The sequence below is a fragment of the Gopherus evgoodei genome, chromosome 11 (genome assembly GCF_007399415.2).
Source record: "Gopherus evgoodei ecotype Sinaloan lineage chromosome 11, rGopEvg1_v1.p, whole genome shotgun sequence".
In the NCBI taxonomy this organism is placed as follows: Eukaryota; Metazoa; Chordata; order Testudines; family Testudinidae; genus Gopherus; species Gopherus evgoodei.
Window position 1 is genome coordinate 40,219,684 of NC_044332.1, and position 21,808 is coordinate 40,241,491.

Below are 21,808 nucleotides of genomic sequence, written 5' to 3' on the forward strand. Positions count from 1 at the left end.
TGGAGAAGACTGGGGTCTTGGCAAGCAGAGACTCCCCCAAAACAGGACTTGGAGAAGGAGGAGGAGCCCTCATCTATAGGAGATGCCACTCTGCTGCTGAATGGCTCCATCCCCAGGCAGAAACCATTCAGCAACAGGGTGGCCTCTGCTGGGACTGAAGGCTTGTTGTCCTCCTTGTGGTCTTGATTGGGGTTCTCTGCTCTGCCTCACCAAGACCACAGCCTCCCCCCACACATTGTGCCTGCAAGGATTGTGTGTCACCGGCCCCACAGCCATGCAGGGAGTCCTCTGCAGCTCTGCTGTCACGGCCTTACTCAAGGCCATCCGTAGCCATTCTGATGCCCTATGGCTATGCAACTCCCTTGCTGCACTTCCTGCCACCAGTGAAAGCAGGCCTGACCCTGCTGCAGTCCTCAGGGGAGTGGGGGTGAGGCTAGGGCAGAGCAGAGGTTGGAAGAGATGGGGCAGAGCAGGGGTGGGGGCTTTGGGGAAGCGATGGAATGGGGGAAGGGCTGGGTCAGAGCAGTGGTGGGGGCCATGGGGAAGAGGCAGAGCAGGGGCTGGAGGAGCGCGCAGCTACGTAGGGTACCAGGAAATTTGAGCTGATACTTTGCGTATGAGTAGGGACAGCCTTAGCCTTACTCACTCACCATCCAGGAATGTGGGTGTCCTTCTTGGGCAGGAACTGTTTCAGTAGTGGGGTGACCTCCCCTGCTGCCGGGGACTTGTCCTCCCCCTAACTTTCTACCTGATTTTTTTTTTCCCCCAGCATAAAACTATATATTTAAGCATGAACATTTTCTTTCATTGTAAATAAAAACCACTGTCGATATAGTATCTATTTCATCTCGTTTCTGATTTGCCATTTTAGTCCTGGTTATTTATTCGTGTTTATTATTACCACTTTATTTTTAACAAACATTCAGCTGCAGTGATTACTAAATATAGTAATGTATGTAACATGGTATTTCCTTTTTCTGGGAGACAGTTTGAATCTCTTGCAAAATCAAACTGCATCTGTTCATAGCATAAAGTGATTAGCAGATTATGCTCTATTTTTTATAGCGATCTTACAAAGGCTCTATAATAGCATTCCCTGGTTATCTAAGAGGAGAGAAGTATGCCTCAGTGAGTTCAGGTGCATAGTTGTTTCATATTCAAGTAAAAGGTACTGAAATATTTGGCTTGACACTTATAAATATTATCCCCTCTGAAACTATCCTGTGTATGTATTTGAAAACAAAATCCTGCAACCTCTTTATTGCTCAGATAAGTTGAGTGTGTAGGACAATGAAATAGTTAGGTTGGCTTTCTTTTTGATATTCATGTTTGAGTCAAAACTGCAGTAAAATAAGATCTCTTATCTTTCTAAGGTTTTCAGTACTTATTCAAATGAAGATTATGATAGACGTAATGAAGAGGTTGACCCTGTGGCAGCATCAGCAGAGTATGAACTAGAGAAGAGGGTGGAAAAAATGGAAGTGTTTCCCGTGGAAATTGAAAAAGGTGCAAGTTAAATGTCAAATAATTGCTTGGGAAAATGATTTTTCTTGTATAGGCTGAAGCCATTTGAAGATGTTTCTACTATGTTTAGGCCTCGATCCTTGAAAGACTTGCACGCAGCTTTACTTTACTTCAGAATGGTTTCGCTGAATTAAGTATTTATTGTAAATTGCTGTCGCTCAGTTACAGTCCAGTTGAGGTACGACAATTTACACCAGCCTAAGGATCTGGCCCATAATGCGTAAAGTACATAAGTGTTTGTAAAATGGGAACCATTAGTAGCTCAAACTCCTAAACTTTAGAATTCAATCCAAAGTTATCAGATACAACAGTGTGGGGGCCTCCGAAGTTGGGTGCCTAGATAGACAATTAACATTAAACTCTTTTCACAACACACACAGACTTTCATAATGGGGATGTAAAGCTTTTGCTGTTCTGGATCATTTTAATTAAGTAAGATTTTGTATTTGTCTGTTGAGTTGTAATCTTACTGGAAACAGCCAGTCTGAGTTATCATTATGTTGCAAATATTACTAAGGAGGAGACGCAGCAAGCCAGTGAACATGTTAGATGAAGACCAGGAATAGCACATGTGCATTTTCATTGATGACTATAATAATTTATGAAAACTACCTTTTAAAATGTGTTGTGGCTAATGTTAGAATTTTTGGGTCCCATAGGTGACAGTGGTCTAGGCATTAGTATTATTGGAATGGGTGTTGGTGCAGATCAGGGACTGGAAAAACTGGGAATTTTTGTAAAAACAATAACTGAAGGTGGAGCTGCTCAAAGAGACGGACGGTGAGTTTTCATTCAAGTTGCTCATACCATTTTACTAACTACTAGACTTTGCAAAAACGATTTACAATCAAAGACTCTTCAGTGAAATATATATAAAATGTAATATAGTAATTCTCTTTTTAGATGTACAGTATATGAATTACAGAAACCTGGAAGGCAAAAAAACTGATAGTATTATGCTCTTAAAATATTATGACATTTAATCAGATAACTAACTGCAATTTTCATTGAATTTGACTTCTCAAATCTTCTTATAAATTATTCTAATCCCAAAGTACAGGATGATATAATACAGTACAGCATATTTTAATATCAGACATCTGCAATTTCTTCATCTTCCACTATTTTGGTATTTAGTTAAGCATGAAAAAGCCTTAGGAGACATATCAAGTTAAATATCAAAACACTAAACATGTTATACCTGTTAGCTAGTGTAAATCAGCACAGTGGTTTTGACTTCAGTGGCATTAGACTGATTTACACGAGCTGCAAATCTCACCCTTTATCTTCCATCTTGTACACAATTATCCTAAGAATAAGAAGAGAAATAAATTGTTGTAGGCATAGGCCAAGTACTGATTATCTGATTAGGAAGAACCTTCTCTTATGGTAAGATTGTTCAATACTTATCCATAAGAGTTTCTTACACCTTTCTTTTTAGGCATTTGCTGTAGGCTGCTGACAAAGCATAATAGACTAGATAGACCATTGGTTCGATCCAGTTTGCTAATTCCTATGTCTTATGTTGCAAAAGTTAATATTTGATTAAACTTCATTTTGGACTTTTTCAAGTCATGTGACTTAAACTGTGAAGGTATCAGTAAACATCCCTATAAAGTCTACTCCAAAATAAGCAAAACTAAATCTAGAGTTCTGTGTTCACCAAGATAGTGGTAGGATTTAGGTAAGGGCATTTGCAGGACATTTTTGTCCACCTGTGCCACTTACTTTACTGGCAGTGCCTGTGGAAAAAGGTGGCCATTTATTTTTCTTGGCTTACCCAGCCGTGCATGGTGATATCTTTCAACTAATGCATTGATCTAGAAGCCGTAGTATGATACCTCTTGAAAAGACTATAATTTAATACGGTTGTGATAAAGTTATTTCTTCAGAGGTAGGAATATTTTATTTATGAATTCATTTGACTATCTGATTGCTTCAACTATTTCTTCTGCTTTTTAGTAACTATATGTTCCCGATCTCCAAACAGTTGTCACCTTTACAAGGCACAAGTTAGGTTTGCCTGCAGCAGCAATGAAAACACTTGCAGGATATGCATGCACAAAACATTCCCACAAGAATAATGTTGACAACCCGAAATGCCAGAAAGAATGTAAATTGCTGAAAATATCAAGGCAAATATAAAACACATGAAAATAGATTAACTTCATAGGAGTCAAGGGACAGGAGATCAATGTTTTAGCTGTTAACCTGAGGCTAAACAAATTGTCAAATTAAATACTGCAGAATTTAAAGGGATATTTATCACATAGAATTAATAATAATTTCAATTTACATTGTGCAGATAATTTGTTAAACGAAAATCTTTGTCAGCTTTATTGCTAAATATTGAATGATTTGCCTTGCAGAATCCAAGTAAATGATCAGATTGTTGAGGTTGATGGTATAAGTTTAGTAGGAGTAACTCAGCTTTTTGCAGCCACTGTGCTAAAAAACACCAAAGGCAGCGTGAGGTATGTGTTTTTTATATATGTATATATTTTTATAATTAAAAAATAATTGGGAATAAATTGTTCATTAACAGAGAGATGAAGGGAAAGAAGCAGCAAATTGTGTAAAATGTTTTTATATAAATTTAACATAAGTGGTCACCAAAGACAACAGTGTAACAGGCTACCATATATTAAACATACACTTGCCCTGTACTACCTTTTAATTGTTTTTTTTTCCTTATAGGTTTCTAATTGGAAGAGAGAAACCTGGGACTCAGAGTGAAGTAGCTCGTCTTATCAGTGAGACTTTAGAGCAAGAGAGATGCCTATATGAGCAGCACTGTGCCCGAGATGATACAGAACAGGTATAGCTACCAATAAAATAGCTATATAGTATATAAAGTAAGTCTGTATTTTTAATCATGACTTGGAAATATTTTACAGAAAATGGACTAAATGTTTTTGAACCAGACAACCAAGGGATAAAAGTGAAAAGGTGCAACTTGATTAAAAATGATAATAGTAACATATAAACTTTGAACTATCACTTCATATAATAATGTCACTTAATACATTCTCAACAGGCCTTAGGTTGGTATCCTATCTGAGCAGGACACAGTCTTCTGGGAGAAAACTTCAAGGGAACCTGAAGAGAAGAAGTTAAATATTAAAAATCAACTATCATTTGGGATAGCTGTTTCTTATTTGCCCTTCCTGTTTGGGCAATTTTTATGTAAAATGTTTGCAGATAACCTTAACAGTACATTATAAGTATAAGTTGCTCAATCAACAAGGGAAAGAGGACAATTGCTAGTCAAAAGAAGTGATGTAATTATGATTTTGGGTTATTTGAAGACTGTATGTTTAAGATAATAGGTTTTTGCCATTAAAGAAAGGTCTATGCTTTACTTCAGTAAAGTAATGTTTTTATATCTTATTAGGATGATGATTATGATGAGGATGAGGATGCTTTTGAGTCACATTTACATGGAAAGTCTGTGGAAGTCTTTTATCTTCCTGAAAATGAAAATGAAGATATGAATTTGCCACTGGATATGGATTCAGCACAGTTTCTTCTTAAATTTAAAGAGGTACAATAACATAGCCTAAGTTTCTTACAAATCTTATGTGGTGTATCGAAGAGCATCTGGGTCTTCTAAAGTTGGTATTAATCTCCTTTGTGCCCTGTCTCATCATATTCTTCTTTTTCCTCTGACAAGAAAAGGCTTCTTGTAAACGACCTTTCAAATTTGGGGATTTTGTCAAAATTGACGTACATAAAATTCAAAATAAATGTTTCAGAAACTTAAAAAAAAAGCTGCCAGAGCATTGGATCAAAAGACGTTGACTATCAGAAACTGTAGGGCTTTGTTTATACTGCCTTCCCAGTGTACCATGGTCCCAGCTTCAGCTGATAAAAGTAAAAATAAATCTCATATAAATGTATCAACTTTTCTACTTAACTCAAACTAATACTTATTTTCACATATTCCAGACATAGGCGTAACTATCTTCTTTGGCTTGATTCTTCTGTTTACCGCATGAGTTTAGTGTGGGAGTTCTTAAGAGTATATGAAGCAAATCTAGGAATATTATTCCTATACACTAAACAAAAATTGAGGTTATCTGAACTATAGCCCTTTCCCATAACATGATTAACATGCTGTTTTGTAAACAAGTATGTGCAAGTTGATTTTTGCAGACTGCTTTTTGGGCAAAATATGCTCTGCATAAGAGCTCTGTCACCCTGTGGTGGCAGTGGTGCATGCTTCTCCCTACTTACTTTCCAATGAGGTTTGGATTTATTAGAGGATTTGTGAAGCTGATTTTCTTGGTGATACTGAAGGAGTTTGGATTCCAGACTGGAGACCACTTCCAATGTTATTTAAGTTAGGGAAGCATGGTGAGAATCTACTAGACCATAATGGGACATCCATGCATAAAATACCTTATGGGGTACTTGGGGATATGATGAGAAATGACTCTAGGTGGAAATCCATTCTCTGTTGATCGTGAATCTAAATCAAGTGTTCAAACTCATAATTTCACTTTTTTCAACATACTTTTGGTATTCTGTGCCTCTAAGGTGAGATTTAAGAGCTAAGAGGTTGTCTTCAACAAATTTCTATCGCCCTTATGTATGCATACTTAATAGTAGATTTCTGAAGACATACTGTTGTAATTGTCTGTGTTCTTGACTTAAATGAAGCCGTTATGTACCCCTGTAATCTACTGAAATCTCTTGATACCAAAGTCTTGCTCCTTAACATACGGCTTCATGTAAAAATACTTCATGATAGTCTTTATGAACTTAAATAAAAAGACCTAGCACTACTGTATTTTTCACTTGACTGCATTTACTACTTGCCCAGTTACAAAGCATTACTGACTTTCACTGTTTTTGGCATGTTCACTTCATTTCAAACAGGATTTTAATTTGCTTGCTTTTCTTAGCCATTTCCATAAATTAATTTGTGAACTTTTCAAATACAGATGGTCATGATTTGGTTTTTTGTTGTTTTTTTTTTAATAACAAATATGAACATCATAAGACCCATAAACCGTTTCTACTTAAATTGGGAGCTTAATTTTGGAAAAACATGTAAAGTAACAGAGCCTGGTTCTCCTCTTTAATGCTGGTGAAAATCATGAGTAACTTCATTGAGCAAGTGAATGGATTTACACTAATGTAAAACTGGCTTAAGTGAGAGGAGAATCAGGCCTTAAATATTTAGTAACAAACTTGCAATAATCTTTCAAATATCTTTCTGTATATTTCTTGACAAAACTATTACATTTCATTCTAGCTACAATTAAAGCATGCAGTAACAACAGCTGAAGTTAACCAACTAAAAGAGAGAGTAAGTTACTACTTTTAAAGTTTTGCAATGTTTAATGTTCACATTAATCCTATCATGAACAATGTTTACAGGAGGAAAAAGTTGGAAACCAAGTGAAGGTGAGTAGATGTCTATTTTAAGACTAGGGCACCATGTACTTTGGGCACACTAGACACACATTTGTAAACCTAAATTCTGGGTTACACAAATACTGAATTCTGTGACAGATTGAAGAAATTCTATAATAGGATAAAATGCTTGAATAATATTGTTTAAAGTAGAATTTATTGAATTGAATAGTTCAATGGATAGAAATTTGCCTCAGTTCAGTATTAGTGTTTCATAAAAATTAGGTGCCTTTGTGTAGAAATTAGAGAGCAGTGGATGTATTTGATACTTTGGGGCAGTGGTCACTTCTAGGAAAGAGTTTTTGGAGTGTTATAGGAAGGGGAACTGGGGTGGAGATTCCCCCAGCCAACCTCCCCACAATGCAAATACACAAGCTTCTTGGGTGAGAGGGCATGCCATATAACTTCTCTTGGGCTGAGGGCTAGCTCAGCATTCTTACAGTTTCTGGTTGCTCTGGGAAAGAGACGTTTTGTCTCCTCTTTTCCATGTTGTTGGGTGAGGTGGGGACAGAGCTGTGAGCAGCCGTTTTCTTATGTGTAGAAATACTGGTCTTAGGGCATGGAGAAAGTACAGCAGCGTGTCTCTCTGATTCTTCTCCGTGAGCCAGGTTACAACCAGTTCTGATGAATTTTGGCCATTTACTGCTGTCTCCAGAAGGGCATTCATCAGCATCCTGTGCACGTGACAATGGTGTATGCTGCATGTCTTTCAGCCTCAGCACAGAAAGTTAGACAACTGGGCCATGGCCATGTGTGCAGATACACTACTAAGCTCACAGATATTTGGAACTATAGAACATTTCTTTATTAACTTGTTACATTTACATTCCAACATGACAGAAGGGAAATCAAGAGGAGAATTATTTTTAAACCAAAAAGACAGTACTTCTCACTCAAACATGAGAATGAACACTAAAATGTTGCTAATACTAAAATTAAACAGGAAACTTCAATAGAAACATAAATCTAGGTCCCAGTCATGCAGCTGGCCTCATGTTGTTGGGCTTTGAGAAAGTGTAGGGATTCCACATGTGATGACCTGTTTGCAGGATCGGGGCCTTAGTAACTTGCTAGGGAATCAGAGAACAAGTAGGAAAATACTGAGGCAGGGGAAGGAGAAAACATATTGAGCAGTAGTCTCTTGTGTGTCTGTACCTTCTGTAGATCAGGGTTCTCAGCATTTTTCTCTCTGAGGCCTTCCCCCAACATGCTGTAAAACCTCCACGTCCCAGCTTTGTCACAACTGTTTTTTGTTGTTTTGTTTTTTTTGCATATATGGTAGATTAAAAATCAGGGCTGGCATTAAGGGGTAGCAAGCAGGGCAATTGCCTGTGGCCTCAAGAGGTTGGGTTTCGGCTTTCTGTCATGAGCCCCAGCGAGGCTAACACCGGCCTGGCTCTCTGGCTTATTTTGGCACACATTCTGAAACCTGCTTATGGCCCCCGGACTCCTAGCTGAGAACTGCTGCTATAGATAAAAGATCTTAGGTATTATATTCTGTTGGCATTCTAGGGCTAGAGGTTGATTCAGTACCTTTTTCCTTGCATGTTTGCTAGCAACTTTCCAGAATGACTTCCTTTTCTTGCTTTCTTTTTGAGAATTAAACAGTGCAGAAAACTCTCATTGGCTTTAAAGTGGAAATGTGGTGTCCATTAGGTGCATGGTCTAAGATCAGAATTGAAAAGCAAGTAGTAATTTACGAGTTGGCTTATTCTGCTATTTTAGGTAGACTTGTCTCAGAAAAGTTAACAGAAAATTAGATATCCAGCAAGGTTAATATAAGCTGAAAACCAGGGTTCTTCTTATTTTGATATCTGTTTGGCAAGAAGGTACACTAATAAGGAAATAGGCTGGGCCAGTTGTCTTGTGTGTTTCTTCCACTTCTGTACCATGTGGGAGATTCTTGACTTATTTCTAAAACTCACACAGCATGGAAAGTGATGGATGTATTGAAGTGATATCTATATAAAGAGACTTAAAACATTTTAGGTACTACTGGATGAAAGGTTGTATACCTATTCAAGGTCTTCTTTTAATACTGCTGAGATTTGTTTAGTAAGTTAGTCACTATTATCCACTTAAGCTTGTTTAAGCAGCTGTTTTTATTTTTAACTTTTATCTTAAGATATAGTTCTAAGGATTGTTCTGAATGTTTTCCTTTTAAGTTAAAAACTACTGAAGCTGAAAAAGTTGAATGGGAGTCAAGTAAATCCCAGCTTCAACAAACTTTAGAAGAGAGCAAAGAGAAAATTAAGAAGTTGGAGACCTATTGGTTAGAGGCACAAAGTTTATGCAAGACCGTAAATGAACATCTTAAAGAAACCCAGGAACAGTATGATGCCCTGGAGAAGAAATACAACAAGGCCAAAAAATTACTTAAAGATTATCAACAGAAGTAAGTACACTAAAGTGAAATAATTTCATGAAAAGATTTAAAAAAACTGGTCTTTTCTTGGTTCCATCTGCCCGACATAGGCAGAGCTAGTTAAGGTTGCTTAGTACTCTCCATTATAGATCTTGTTTCCAGTTGCTTATAATTCTTCCAAACTTTAACCATCAGGCTGAATTTCTCCATGCCACTAGTCTGCCAAAGGCTGATTTTTTTGCAGGGAGAGTTTCAGCAAAATGGTTCAGCTGTTTCTGTGAGTGCGGGTAGGAAAAAATACATTGTTTTGAAAATGTTAAATTCCAACAGCGGTTTAGTTGTGTGACATACCATGGTACAATCCAGACTGAATAGCTGTGTCGCGTCTGCCCTCTAACCTGGGATGCCCTTCAAAATGCTTTGCTGTAGCCTTCAGCCTGGATTGCACATAAACAGCCTCCAGCGTGCAAGTCACTTCCAGCTATGTCTCTGTGTGCTACAGCCACACTTTGGCTCTTACCAGCTCTTATCAGCCTTAGTTACCTCACCAACCTGCAGGGTGACCCCAACACATCCTAATTCTTAGATTTTCCACACACATCTCCCAATATGCATGTCCTGTACTGCCCAGCCCTCTCCAGGACACTGCAAGTTTATATAAAGTCTGTTATTTCTTTAATAGAAATTATATGCACACAACTTGCCACCACTAATGGAGTTTCCCGGATGCTTCAATTTAAAAACACTGGATTAGATAAAACAGGTTTTATTAACTAAAAAGAGAGATTTTAAGTTAGTACAAGTAATGGGGCTAAAAGGTCAGAAATGGTAACAAGAAAAAGAAAGATAAAACACAAATGGTGCCTATCTTAAACTGTGTTAAATTCAAAGTTTTCTCACTAATGCTCTCAACAGTCTTTGGACAAAACTTCTTAGGTCAGGACCCCTTCTCCCAGAATCCAATGAGTGCTTCAACCCTAACCCTAACCCTATGCACACTGAATATGTTGCAGCCAAGGGCTGCAGTGTCTGAGCAAGACTTTTTCCTTCAGTTGTTACTCCTGGTTGCTGTGAATGCCATGGGCAGCAAGGGAGAGAAGGGTGTCTTCCTTTTTATAGTGTCTGTACCCCTTTTGAAAAACATTTCCAGCTGGGTATCAGGAGACAAAGTTTCTGTAGAAGGATGTTCCCTGCTCCTTTTTTCTCATCTGTTTGAGCTTCCTTTCTGTCCCCTTCCTGCTTGATGACTCTGATTACTGCTTAAATGCAAATTAAGCAGAGCACACATTCATTTGTTTAGGATGGACCTGTTTTGCCAACTTCTGTTTGGGTAGGGCTGTGTTTTGGAACATGTGTTGTTAATATACAGGGAAATCTTAACTTCACATACAACGTTGCCCCACATGTTTTATTAGGACTCTCTTGTTCAGCAAATTATGAATTTTCAAATGATACCTTACAGGCATACTTGTACAAAGATTATTACAGTAGTGTGTAGGGGGTGGACGTGGGTACATTCACATTGGAAGACAGACTTGAAATTAGCATGTACATTTTCTTGTGTTGAGAGAGTTGCCTTTTATCCTGTGAAAATCCATCCAAATTTGGTCAACTTAACCTTTTTTGAAAATTGCTGTTCACATATACTCTACAGATTTATTTATAAGATGGAAGCAAAATTTTCCAAACTTTCTATGCTCCCTGAGTATATTGCAGCCAAGGGCTGCAGTGTCTGAGGGCTTGTCTACATCAGAAAGTTGCAGCGCTGGTGAGGGAGTTACAGCGCTGCAACTTTGAGAGTGTCCACATCTGCAGGGCATCACCAGCGCTGCAACTCCCTGTTTGCAGCGCTGGCCGTACTCCCGTTTTGTCTCGGGTGTAGAGGATCCAGCGCTGGTGATCCAGCGCTGGTAATGCAATGTAGACACTCACCAGCGCTTTTCTTGACCTCCGTGGAAGGAGGAAGCCTCTGGTAATCAAGCTGGTTTCCTTTCCCGGTTTGCTCTCTCGGTCCCGGAGCCAGCCAGCAAACCGCGGGGAAGGAGACCTGCTTGCTCGGGGTTCCGGGACCGAGAGAGAAAACCGGGAACGCCGCGGTTTGCTCTCTCGGTCCCGGAGCCAGCCAGCAAACCGCGGGGAAGGAGACCTGCTTGCTCGGGGTTCCGGGACCGAGAGAGCAAACCGGGAACGCCGCGGTTTGCTCTCTCGGTCCCGGAGCCAGCCAGCAAACCGCGGGGAAGGAGACCTGCTTGCTCGGGGTTCCGGGACCGAGAGAGCAAACCGGGAAAGGAAACCAGCTTCGCCGCGGTTTGCTCTCTCGGTCCCGGAACCCCGAGCAAGCAGGTCTCCTTCCCCGCGGTTTGCTGGCTGGCTCCGGGACCGAGAGAGCAAACCGCGGCGTTCCCGGTTTGCTCTCTCGGTCCCGGAACCCCGAGCAAGCAGGTCTCCTTCCCCGCGGTTTGCTGGCTGGCTCCGGGACCGAGAGAGCAAACCGCGGCGTTCCCGGTTTGCTCTCTCGGTCCCGGAACCCCGAGCAAGCAGGTCTCCTTCCCCGCGGTTTGCTGGCTGGCTCCGGGACCGAGAGAGCAAACCGCGGCGAAGCTGGTTTCCTTTCCCGGTTTGCTATCTCGGTCCCGGAACCCCCCTTGAAGCCGCCCAACAGCGCTGCAGTGTGGCCACATCTAACACCACTTGCAGCGCTGGTTGCTGTAAGTGTGGCCACTCTGCAGCGCTGGCCCTATACAGCTGTACTAATACAGCTGTAACAACCAGCGCTGCAAAATTTTAGATGTAGACATGGCCTGAGCAAGACTTTCCTTCAGTTGTTACTCCTGGTTGCTGTGATGTCAGGCATTGGATCTGAAAGTAGGGAGGTTGTCTATCTCTCTTGTCCTTGCAGCGTTCTCCCTGCTGGTGTCTCAGCAGCATGGAGGAGAAAACAGGAACAGCCTGACTCAAATGCGGAAGGGAAAAAAACAGGAAGGTGGAGAAGAATCATATTGTGAGCGAGGGATGGGTCAGGCTGTATACTAGCAGTGGGGCACAGAGACAAGCTGAGATAAAAACTGGGGACACAGGAGTAGTGCCAGAAGGGGACGTACTGCTGGGGACAGGGCTGATGGGTCCATAACCAATAGACATACTCCCTTACAGAACCCAGGATTCTTAAGTCCCAGCATTCATATACTGTCTAGCAAATAGTTGTGAGACTTGCAGGCAAAGTGTGTCTCATCCTCTGCTTATGGCTAGTCCCCATGGCTGATAACTTACTACTACTACCAAATACTATGTTACTTCAAGTGGTAGAAGGCTATTGTGTGGCTCTAAAAGTTTCAACCTGTGCTAGTATTATTGTAGCCCATAGGAGCAACAGTCATGAACCAGGACTCCATTGTGCTAGAGGGTATATACACAAACCAAAAAGACAGTCCCTGCCCCCAAATTGCTTATAATGACCCATATGGGGATAAGTATAATTCCACAGGATTGAATTTATTTTTTCAGTTTGCTTGTTTAAAAACTTAGGAAATTGAATGCAAAATCATAAATTAAAAGAATGTTAAGTTTATAAAGTCAAATACTCAGAACTTAGGAAATACCAGAGTTAAGGCTGTCTATGCAACTTTTAATTCAGCCCTTTGTGCATATGCATTATGGTAGTGTTTAATTGCATGATCCATATGGTTTCCCTCAATACTCCTGCCTCATTCATAGAATTGATGGTGGCACACGGATTGAATTGGGGTTCTGTATTGAAAGAGGTTGTTTATAGGACCTCTGCCTCATTTGTTGCAAAAATTGGAAGTTGTGTAGTGAAAGAGGCAGAGAACTTCAGGAAGAGAGAGGATGGTCTCATGGTTAAGGCAGTTGAATACTACCTGAAGAGCGGATTCTCTCTCTCTCTCTCTCTAACAGTTTTCTATATGACCAGCTGGGCAAGTCACCTAAACTAGAATGTTCAACAGCCAGCCACTAACTATGCTCTTTGTTTATTGGGTTCTTATCTTGAGACACTTGGGGCTTGGTTTGTAGAAGTGCTGAGCACTCTCAACAACAAATGTACTAAATGGGAGCTGTGTTTTGAACATATGAGGGGCTATGAAATGCTGAATACTCTGGGACCTGATTTTTCAGATATCACAAATTGAACATCCAGAATTATAGTACATACTGCTGACAGGTTTTGCCCTTAATCTGTACCTCAGTCCCCCATCTCTTAAATGTTGATGATAATTGCACCTTACCTCTCGAAATGTGAAAATAAATTGTGAAGCATTCAGGTAATATGGTGATAATCACCATAAAAATCCAATCAATGATACTATATTCAGTGTTGACTGTCTATGACAAGGTACTCATTGATGAGTCTGAATGATGTGATAAATATAGCCTCTGTGGCTATACACTGAATGATAAGGATAAAAAAGAAATATGTAGTGAGCACCATCCATGTATTGAATGAGGCAGGGATCCTGTTGTTATGAGGGGATGGGGATAGTATGTAATTAAGGCTGTATATGCACACAGGGTGAATTAAGACTGCAGGAGGAATCTCATTTCTGGTGTTTTCTAACTTCTGAATGATTGACATTGAAACCTTAACACATTTAATGTAATTTTGGTATGTAGTTAGAATATATATATGTAAATGTTGAAATATTTGGAGGCAACTCATTCACCCTATCATATTGAGAGAATGGCCTTTAGCTGATTTCCAGAATTGTATTTATCTTGTTTGTTCCTGAATTTTTTTCAGATAATGAAAGGGCAAGTCTCGCGCACTCTCACTCTTCCTGTGTGTCAGATGCAGGGGAAGTTAGGACACAAGGTGGGGAGCAATCCAGAGTTACTAATTGACTTACTGTAACATTTAGGACAAGTCTACACTACAAACTTGCATTGGTGCAGATGCTCAGAGCTGATGGGAGAGAGCTCTCTTGTCAGCTCAATAACTCCACCTTCTCCCACCAACATAGCACTATCTATACAGGGCATTATGGTCAGTATGACTATGTCGCTCCGGGGTGGATTTTTTACACCCCAAGAAGCACAGTTATACCAAAGAAAGTGTGTAGCCTTAGGGCTTATCTATATTTGCAGCTGGAAGATGCAATTTCCAGCTCATGTAGCTGTACACACACTAACTCTCTGATCAATGGGAGTGTGCTGAAAATAGCATTGTGGCTACGACAGCATGGGCTAGGAGCCCAAGTACAATCCTGTCTGAGATCTTCAGTATGTATTTGGGCTGCTAGCCTGAGCTGCTGTTTGCGCTGCCATGGCCAAACTGCTATTTTTAGCATGCAAGGTCGATCAGAGCTAGCGTGTACTTCCTACCCGATCTGGGAATTACCTTGCAGCAGGGACATCTATCTTACTCTGCAGCCTGCTGAAGAATAGACTGATAGCTGGTGCCAGTGGTTATGCAACAAGAGGATGTAATAATGCATCTAGTGGGATGAGGGAAATAAAGGGGTAGCATGTTGAGGTGCAGAGAGGGTTGGCTTTGTGATAACAAAGTGCTTCAGCACTCCTAAATACAAAAACCTGACTACTTCTGCATGTAGTGGTGGGTTGAACTGGTTAAATACTTTTCTCCATCCTTGTTGCTGTAGCTGTGCCTTTGTGGATCCCAACTGAGAATACCAAATTCGGGACAAACTGCTGAGAAATAGGGCAGATACACCCAAACTAGTGGTTATTCTCCCACGAGATATACCAAACTAGCAACAAAAGTAAAGTTCTGTTTCAACACACAGACTAACAAGAAGTCAGAACAGCAGTTTCCTTAGACTTTCCAGTCCTTGTATCACCACCGAAAATACTAGACTTGTATATGAATGGTTCTTTAAAACCAATTTAATCAAATAACAGGTTCTTCTGATCCCAGAGGACTAGCCACATACCCAGGTCAATATGCAAGTCAGATCTTACCCCAAAATCATGCTGTTGCCAATCTTTTAGTATCTAAAATCTAAAGGTGTTTATATATAGGTTAAAGGAATCAAATACATACAATAAATGCAAAGTTCTTGGTTCATGCTTGTAGCAGTGATGGAATAAACTGCTGGCTTGAGTCAAGTCTCTGGCTGCTTCCAAATCATTGGAAAGTAATCAGTCCCTCGGTTGGAATGCTCCCATTAGTATAAGTTAATAGCCCAGAGCAGGGGCGGGCAAACTTTTTGGCTTGAGGGCCGCATCGGGTTTCGGAAACTGTATGGAGGGCCAGTTAGGGGAGAGAGGCATGGGCTGCCCCCACATCCTGTCCCCCGGGACTCCAACCCACCCTGTTCCCTGATGGCCCCCTCGAACTCCTGCCCCATCCACCCACCCCCCACTCCCTGTCCCCTGATTTCCCCCCCTTTGCCCTATCCAACCCCTCTCTCCTTCCTGACTGCCGCCCCCCCTCCCCCCGGGACCCATGCCCCCATTCTTCTCCCCTCTGATTGCCCCGACCCCTATCCACCCCCGTGAACTCCCCTACCTTCTATCCAAGCCCCCCCTGCTCCCTGCCCCTTACTGCTCTGCCTGGAGTACTGGTGGCTGGCAGCGCTACAGCCACGCTGCGCAGCACAGAGCACTGGGTCAGGCTGGGCTCTGCAGCAGTGCTGCCCCAGGAGCTTGCAGCCCGCTGCCCAGAGCATTGCGCCGCCGGCGGGGTGCGCTGAGGCTGCGGGGGAGGGTGAACAAACAGCAGGAGAGGGGCCGGGGGCTTGCCTCCTGGGGCAGGAGCTCAGGGGCCGGACAGGAGCCGCGGGACCACAGTTTGCCACCAATGGTCCAGAGGCTTGAGCAGGAAAGAGGCAGAATGGAGGTGTTTCAAGGACTTTTTATAGCTTCTGCCATGTGGAGAGAAATCCATTGTTTCAAACAAAGCCCTCAGCACTGCTAGTGGATAATTATAGGTACAAGATGGAGTTTGGAGAGACATGAGCAAGTCACATGTCCATGCATGACTTGACTTAGTCCTGGCAGGAAATTCCATTAACAGTGGATAGGTGTCTTCCATTGTGAGTTAAGTGTTCTTTAATGAGTCACTTAATTTGAATAGTCCCTTCAAGATGTGCAGGCTAAATACCTTGTGGGCATTACCGCAGGGGCAAACATTTGAAATACAGGTATAGAGCCAATACTCATAAATTAAAATACAAAAATGATACATGCATACACATAGCATAATCATATTCAGCAAATCATAATCTTTCCATAGACCTCTTACATGCCACATTTTGCATAAGATATGTTGCAAGTATATAACAGTGGTTGCAACAATGATCTATATGGTCATATTTTAATCAGATAACATCAGAGTTGCATTAATATTTTTCCTGTTTTTTCCCATAGTTTCTTTCTAACTGTGATGTTTCCGAAAGAGAAACTCTTTGTTGCATGGTGCTGAACACAGTGGGGCCATAATCCCTGTTTGACATTCCTAGGTGCTAAATAAATTAATAATGGGGCATATACTAATCAATTAAGTATTGATTACTTAACTTTCTTCTTCTAATAGTATCCTTGTGGGTGCTCCACTGTAGGTATGTCTGCATCCCTGCACTGCTAATCAGAGAACTCTGGTAGCAGTGTCTGTTCAGCCCACCCTGTGCTCTGCCCTGAGGGTAACCAGTGTGTGTAAGCGAACGCTTCTCAGTTCCTTCTCAATCACCTCAGTTAGAGACTGCACTTTAGCTGTCCGTTCATGGATTAACTTTTTTTAGAATTGCTAATCTTTAGTTTCCTTCTGAAATCTCTTTTCTTCCTTTGATTTTCCTTACATTTTTATTTGGCCATTGTCTAGAAAAAGAAAAGACTTTATTCTTTCATCAAGCCCCGGTTTAGGGGGCTCTGTGGGCTTCAAGAACTGACGGACACTCTCAGTGCATCTGCTACCTGGGAGAGAAACATCCCACAGAAGTGTGGTTTGTGTCAGCAACTGAAGCCCAGTGACTGACGGACACTCTCAGTGCATCTGCTACCTGGGAGAGAAACATCCCACAGAAGTGTGGTTTGTGTCAGCAACTGAAGCCCAGATCCAGAAAAGACAGAGAACCGAGGCTCAAACTCCTACTCACAGAGTCTGCCCTTCAGCCACCTGAGCCACAGCAGGAGACCTCGCCACAACCCTGTACTTCAAAGGGAGGAGATCCCAAGGAGCTGCCCATGAGCCATTCACATTAGGCCTCTAAGAAAAGGTCCATGAGTCCCCATAGTGAGTCCTGATAGAGCCAAAAACGATCTCCAGCTCAGTCTGTGATTGGTATCTAAATATCAGCCATAGCATCTTAAGAGACTATGAATAGTCTGCTCTTATTCAGATATAGCAATGGTCATTAACGCCTTTCTTCTCTCCAGGGTAGACTACTGAAATTTGAGCTATCCCTAAAGTCCACTTGGAAGTGTCTGATAGTGCAAAACACACCTGTGGCATGTTTTGAGTAGTTGCTGTGAGCGTACAATGCAGTTTCTGCACTTGCTCCTTCTCTGAGTGTAGTCTGTGATGTTTACTACGCACATCTAGAATTACTGCCTCTTACCCTGTGCCTTTTTACACAATTTAAGAGTCTCTTGAAAGATCCCTCTTCTGTTCTTTGAAGCTTCCCTGCTCTGGAGCTCAAACATAACATGAATATGTCTGCTTACATTCTGGCTCTCAGCTCCACACTGCATTGTGTACGCTGTTACTGCTCTCTGGCTGACCTGGATTATTATTTTCAGTCAGGTTCTTTTAGTTGCTTGATTTACAGTGGTATTGCTGCATTTTGTTTCACTGTAAGATGTTCCCTCGCTTCCGTGGGGCAATTTGCTTTTGTCCTGCTTGCTTTCTTTGGTAGGCAATTTCAGAATAATTTTTGTTGCATAAACTGCAGGCCATTACATACTCACTCGGATGGGCGAAAAAGGAAGTTGACAGGATATTGGTGCTTAGCTGTGGAGCCCTATTGCAACCTATGGAATGCATATAGAATACTTTTGGCAGCTGCACCATCTTACTTATGTAAAACTTAGGAAAAAGCAGAGCAGTTCTAATAGTTTGGCTTCTATATCCACATAACAACTTATACTCATAAATATTTGTTTGAATTTTTACAGATTAAAAATAGCCAAATGGAATTTTCTAAAGAATCTTAAGGGTGAAAAAGTGCCACTGACCTTATATAGCATTTTAAACTTCAGCCCGGAGTAAACTTTACAGTTATAACTCCAGTTTTTCCTGGTATTTATAATGCACATACTTGAGGGGAGAGTGGGCTTACAAAAATAATGAACATCGTTACTGGAAGTTCTGTGATGGCCATTTGCCGTTTTTAAATAGTGACGTTGCAACAAGTATAATTAATTCAATAAATAACCAATTTTAATATGTTTCCTTATCACCTGAAACCCTTCTAATGTTGCAGTACAATTGTGTCTTCCCCTACTAGAGAAATAGAATTTATGAAAAAAGAAGAGGATCATACAAAGGTTCTTGAAGAAAGAGACAAGAAACATGCAGCGCAACTGAACATATTGCAAGAGGAGGTAGGCAATATAATATTTTTAATACAGTTTTCTCATTTTTGAGAAGTGGCATCTAACTTTGAATTTTAACATTTGCAGATTTCAGAGCTTCAGAACAAATTAAAAATATATGAGCGAATACCTTGTATGATTGGCAGTAGCATTTTGCTGGACACTGGCTCTCAAAGTCCAGAAAAACTAAATGAATGTTTGGAGATTAAAGAAGAAAATACAAAAGAAATAGAGTCATCAGCGGTGGAAAAATTAGTTTCTTCAGATACTGGTAAGTTGAGCAGTAATAGAGATTAGAGAGTTTTATTATCACAGGTTTTTAAAGTATCAGCTGTAACCAAATAAGTTAATAGGGGGGTGTGTGGTGGAAGAGAGCTATGTTTGTGTGTTTAAAAAAAAAAAAAAGTTAAAAACCATATAGTACACAAAATTGTTTTGTACTTATACTGGATTTTGGGGATTGTGTGTGGGAAGTGATCGGCACAAAGTTGACTGTGGTCCTTTTTAATGGAGCATTATACATATCTTGATGAAAAGAAGTGTGTAGATTGGACACTGATGTATTTGCTTAAGTACCCTGGAAAAAAAATTTTTTTTTTTAAACAAGCGTTGAGTTTTACTTTGAATGGCTCGTCGATATTTTCTTAATGTACTAGAAAAGGATGATTTACATGATGGGCAATATTATGTGATAGGGATCTTATCAGAATGCTGTACCAGACACAAAGGAAAAAGAGAGGCATTTTTGGCAACACCTTTGCTACAACCTTAGGAAGTGTATTTGCTTTCTTTAGCATCTTGGGTCATTATTTTCCAGGAAACTGACTTCTTGGATAGAGGTAACTTTATTTATCATGTGTCCTCATTGGGAATGCAGTTTCCAGGTCATAAAACCATCAAGTCTGAATGGAATAATTTTTTTTCCTTTCAGTGTGAAGATCTTATGAGTTTATTTACTAAACTTTACCCAATTGACTGACTCAAATATTGAGATCTGACCGGCTCTCCAGAAACTCTTAAATTGATAGAAGCTTCTAATGCAGTGTTATCCCATTTCCTGAACTTCTGTTTGGTGATCAGAAGGCTTATCCAATTTTCCTAAGAATCTTTCTAAAGGATCATCTTTTTTTATTTATAGCTTTGCACATCTTCGTGGAAAGCATTGTTCCAATCACAGTCTGTGGACTTCAGGGAATCTACATCTGTTTGTTTGGTATTGAAGGATGGATGGACTTGTTTTGGTGCTGGATCTAAATGACTAAACAAATTCATGCCTAAAAGTTTTACAGGATGGAAAATTTGTCGGCCATATGAATATTTCGTCTGTCTAAATCAAAGTATGCTCATATGCATATTCCAATGGGAAACATTGCCTGACCTTTTTTGTTTCTAGGCTCATGTATATTTACGAGTCTCCTATTTGTCCTTGTTTTGTACTCCACTATCTATATGTGATTGATTTAACCATGTCTTATCTCTTCGGATACAAAGAAATGAGCAGGAGAGAGAATGCTAACCCTGGGGAGAGACCGAATGTAACATTCTCCTCTAGTTTTTGCTTTGCTTTGTCTACCCCAGGAAATCCAGCACTTAGCAGTTCCCTTTAAATACCTGTGGAAAGATGTTTAAACTCCCATCAGGTTATTGGGATGACTTTGACTTTGGTCAGCTTTATTTATGAAGATGTGCAAATTTGGTCTTGATTGACTGGTTAGGGGTTTGTTAGGAATTGCAGTAGATTCCTTTCACGTTAGCTGCAGGGGCCAGTTTAGACACTGGACAGAGTGGAACTGAACAAATACAAGGTATTTGAGGAAAAAAGTGGAAATAGAACTCACGGGGGAGGGGAGAATGCTTCTTTTTAATACTCGAAAGGCATGAGTTCTAAAGCTTGGGATTGCAAACCGGTTTCAAGGGGTCAAAACCATCCTACCCCTTCCATAGTACTGAATAGGGGAAGGGGATCCTGGAAAAGGTTGAGAACTTTTACCCTAAGTTGATGATGATTCTTGGTCTAATAGGCCAGTGAATTGTTAGGGTAAACTGGTGAGACTTAAAGATAACATAAGACCATCCTGTAAAAAGTTGCTATGGGGTTGGGATTTGCAAAGTTTACCATACCAGTTTCAGAAGTTTTGTGTAGTTCGGAGTGTTTGTAGGAGGAGTAGAGGGGAGAGATTTGCAGTTAGCTGCTACCTGAGGCTTAAAAAAATCTGAAACAAAAAAGGTTCTGTGCTGAGCATAGGACAGGAAGGTACTTCCTCGGTTATCGAGTGCGGTCCCCTGCTGTTCTGGGCAACCCCAACATGTTATCCAGTTCACAAACTTAAACGCCATCTTAATGCTGTGTAGGTTGCTTCCCCTGCTGTTTCTATTGCAAGGCTGCCCCAGAGCTTCGTTCCTCTGATGTTTAGAAACATTCCTCTAATTTCCAGCCTAAATTTATTCATAGCCAGTTTTATACCCTTTTGTTCTTCTGCCAACATTATCCTTCAGCTATTTCTTCTCTGTTACTGGTTTTTACCTTCCTGATGTATTTATAGAGAGAATGATATCTCTTCTCAAATAAACTCTCCAGTCTCCTGATCATCACAGTAGTCCTTCTCTGGACTTGTTCCAGTTTGAATGCATCTTTCTTGAACATGGATAACCAGAACAGTACAGAGGATTCTAGATGAGGTCTTACTAATCACGCCTTGTACTATGGCATTTAATACCTCCTTATCTCTACTAGAAGTACCTCTTCTGATACATCCATATTTTATAGGATTTGAGTTGCCATTGTTATGATTCTTAAAAAATTATGGGGTAGAATTTCTACAGACACTCAGGTACACTGCCCTCAACTTGCAACCTTCAAAGTTCCTGGATGGTCTCCTCTGAGGAGAAATGCAAGCCCCATTTTAAAAAAAAACAACAAAACCTGAGGTGTTGGCATGAACAGCTGAAATGTTCAACTTTTAACGTGTAACGGTATATCAGTGCATATGG

The 21,808-nt window shown here is 40.6% G+C and overlaps 1 protein-coding gene across 4 annotated transcripts in view; it reads left to right on the plus strand.

Annotated features, from left to right (window-relative positions):
* The window catches only part of LOC115659877 (neurabin-1-like), a 74,693-nt gene that overhangs the window by 10,029 nt on the left and 42,856 nt on the right, over positions 1 to 21,808 (plus strand). For all 4 annotated transcript variants that reach the window (XM_030580611.1, XM_030580610.1, XM_030580613.1 and 1 more), the window contains exons 3-11: positions 1,374 to 1,506; positions 2,184 to 2,304; positions 3,894 to 3,998; positions 4,222 to 4,342; positions 4,919 to 5,068; positions 6,785 to 6,838; positions 9,111 to 9,340; positions 18,730 to 18,826; positions 18,905 to 19,088. In XM_030580611.1, coding sequence (XP_030436471.1) covers positions 1,374 to 1,506; positions 2,184 to 2,304; positions 3,894 to 3,998; positions 4,222 to 4,342; positions 4,919 to 5,068; positions 6,785 to 6,838; positions 9,111 to 9,340; positions 18,730 to 18,826; positions 18,905 to 19,088 — 1,195 coding nt within the window. The remainder of the gene's footprint in view (positions 1 to 1,373; positions 1,507 to 2,183; positions 2,305 to 3,893; positions 3,999 to 4,221; positions 4,343 to 4,918; positions 5,069 to 6,784; positions 6,839 to 9,110; positions 9,341 to 18,729; positions 18,827 to 18,904; positions 19,089 to 21,808) is intronic.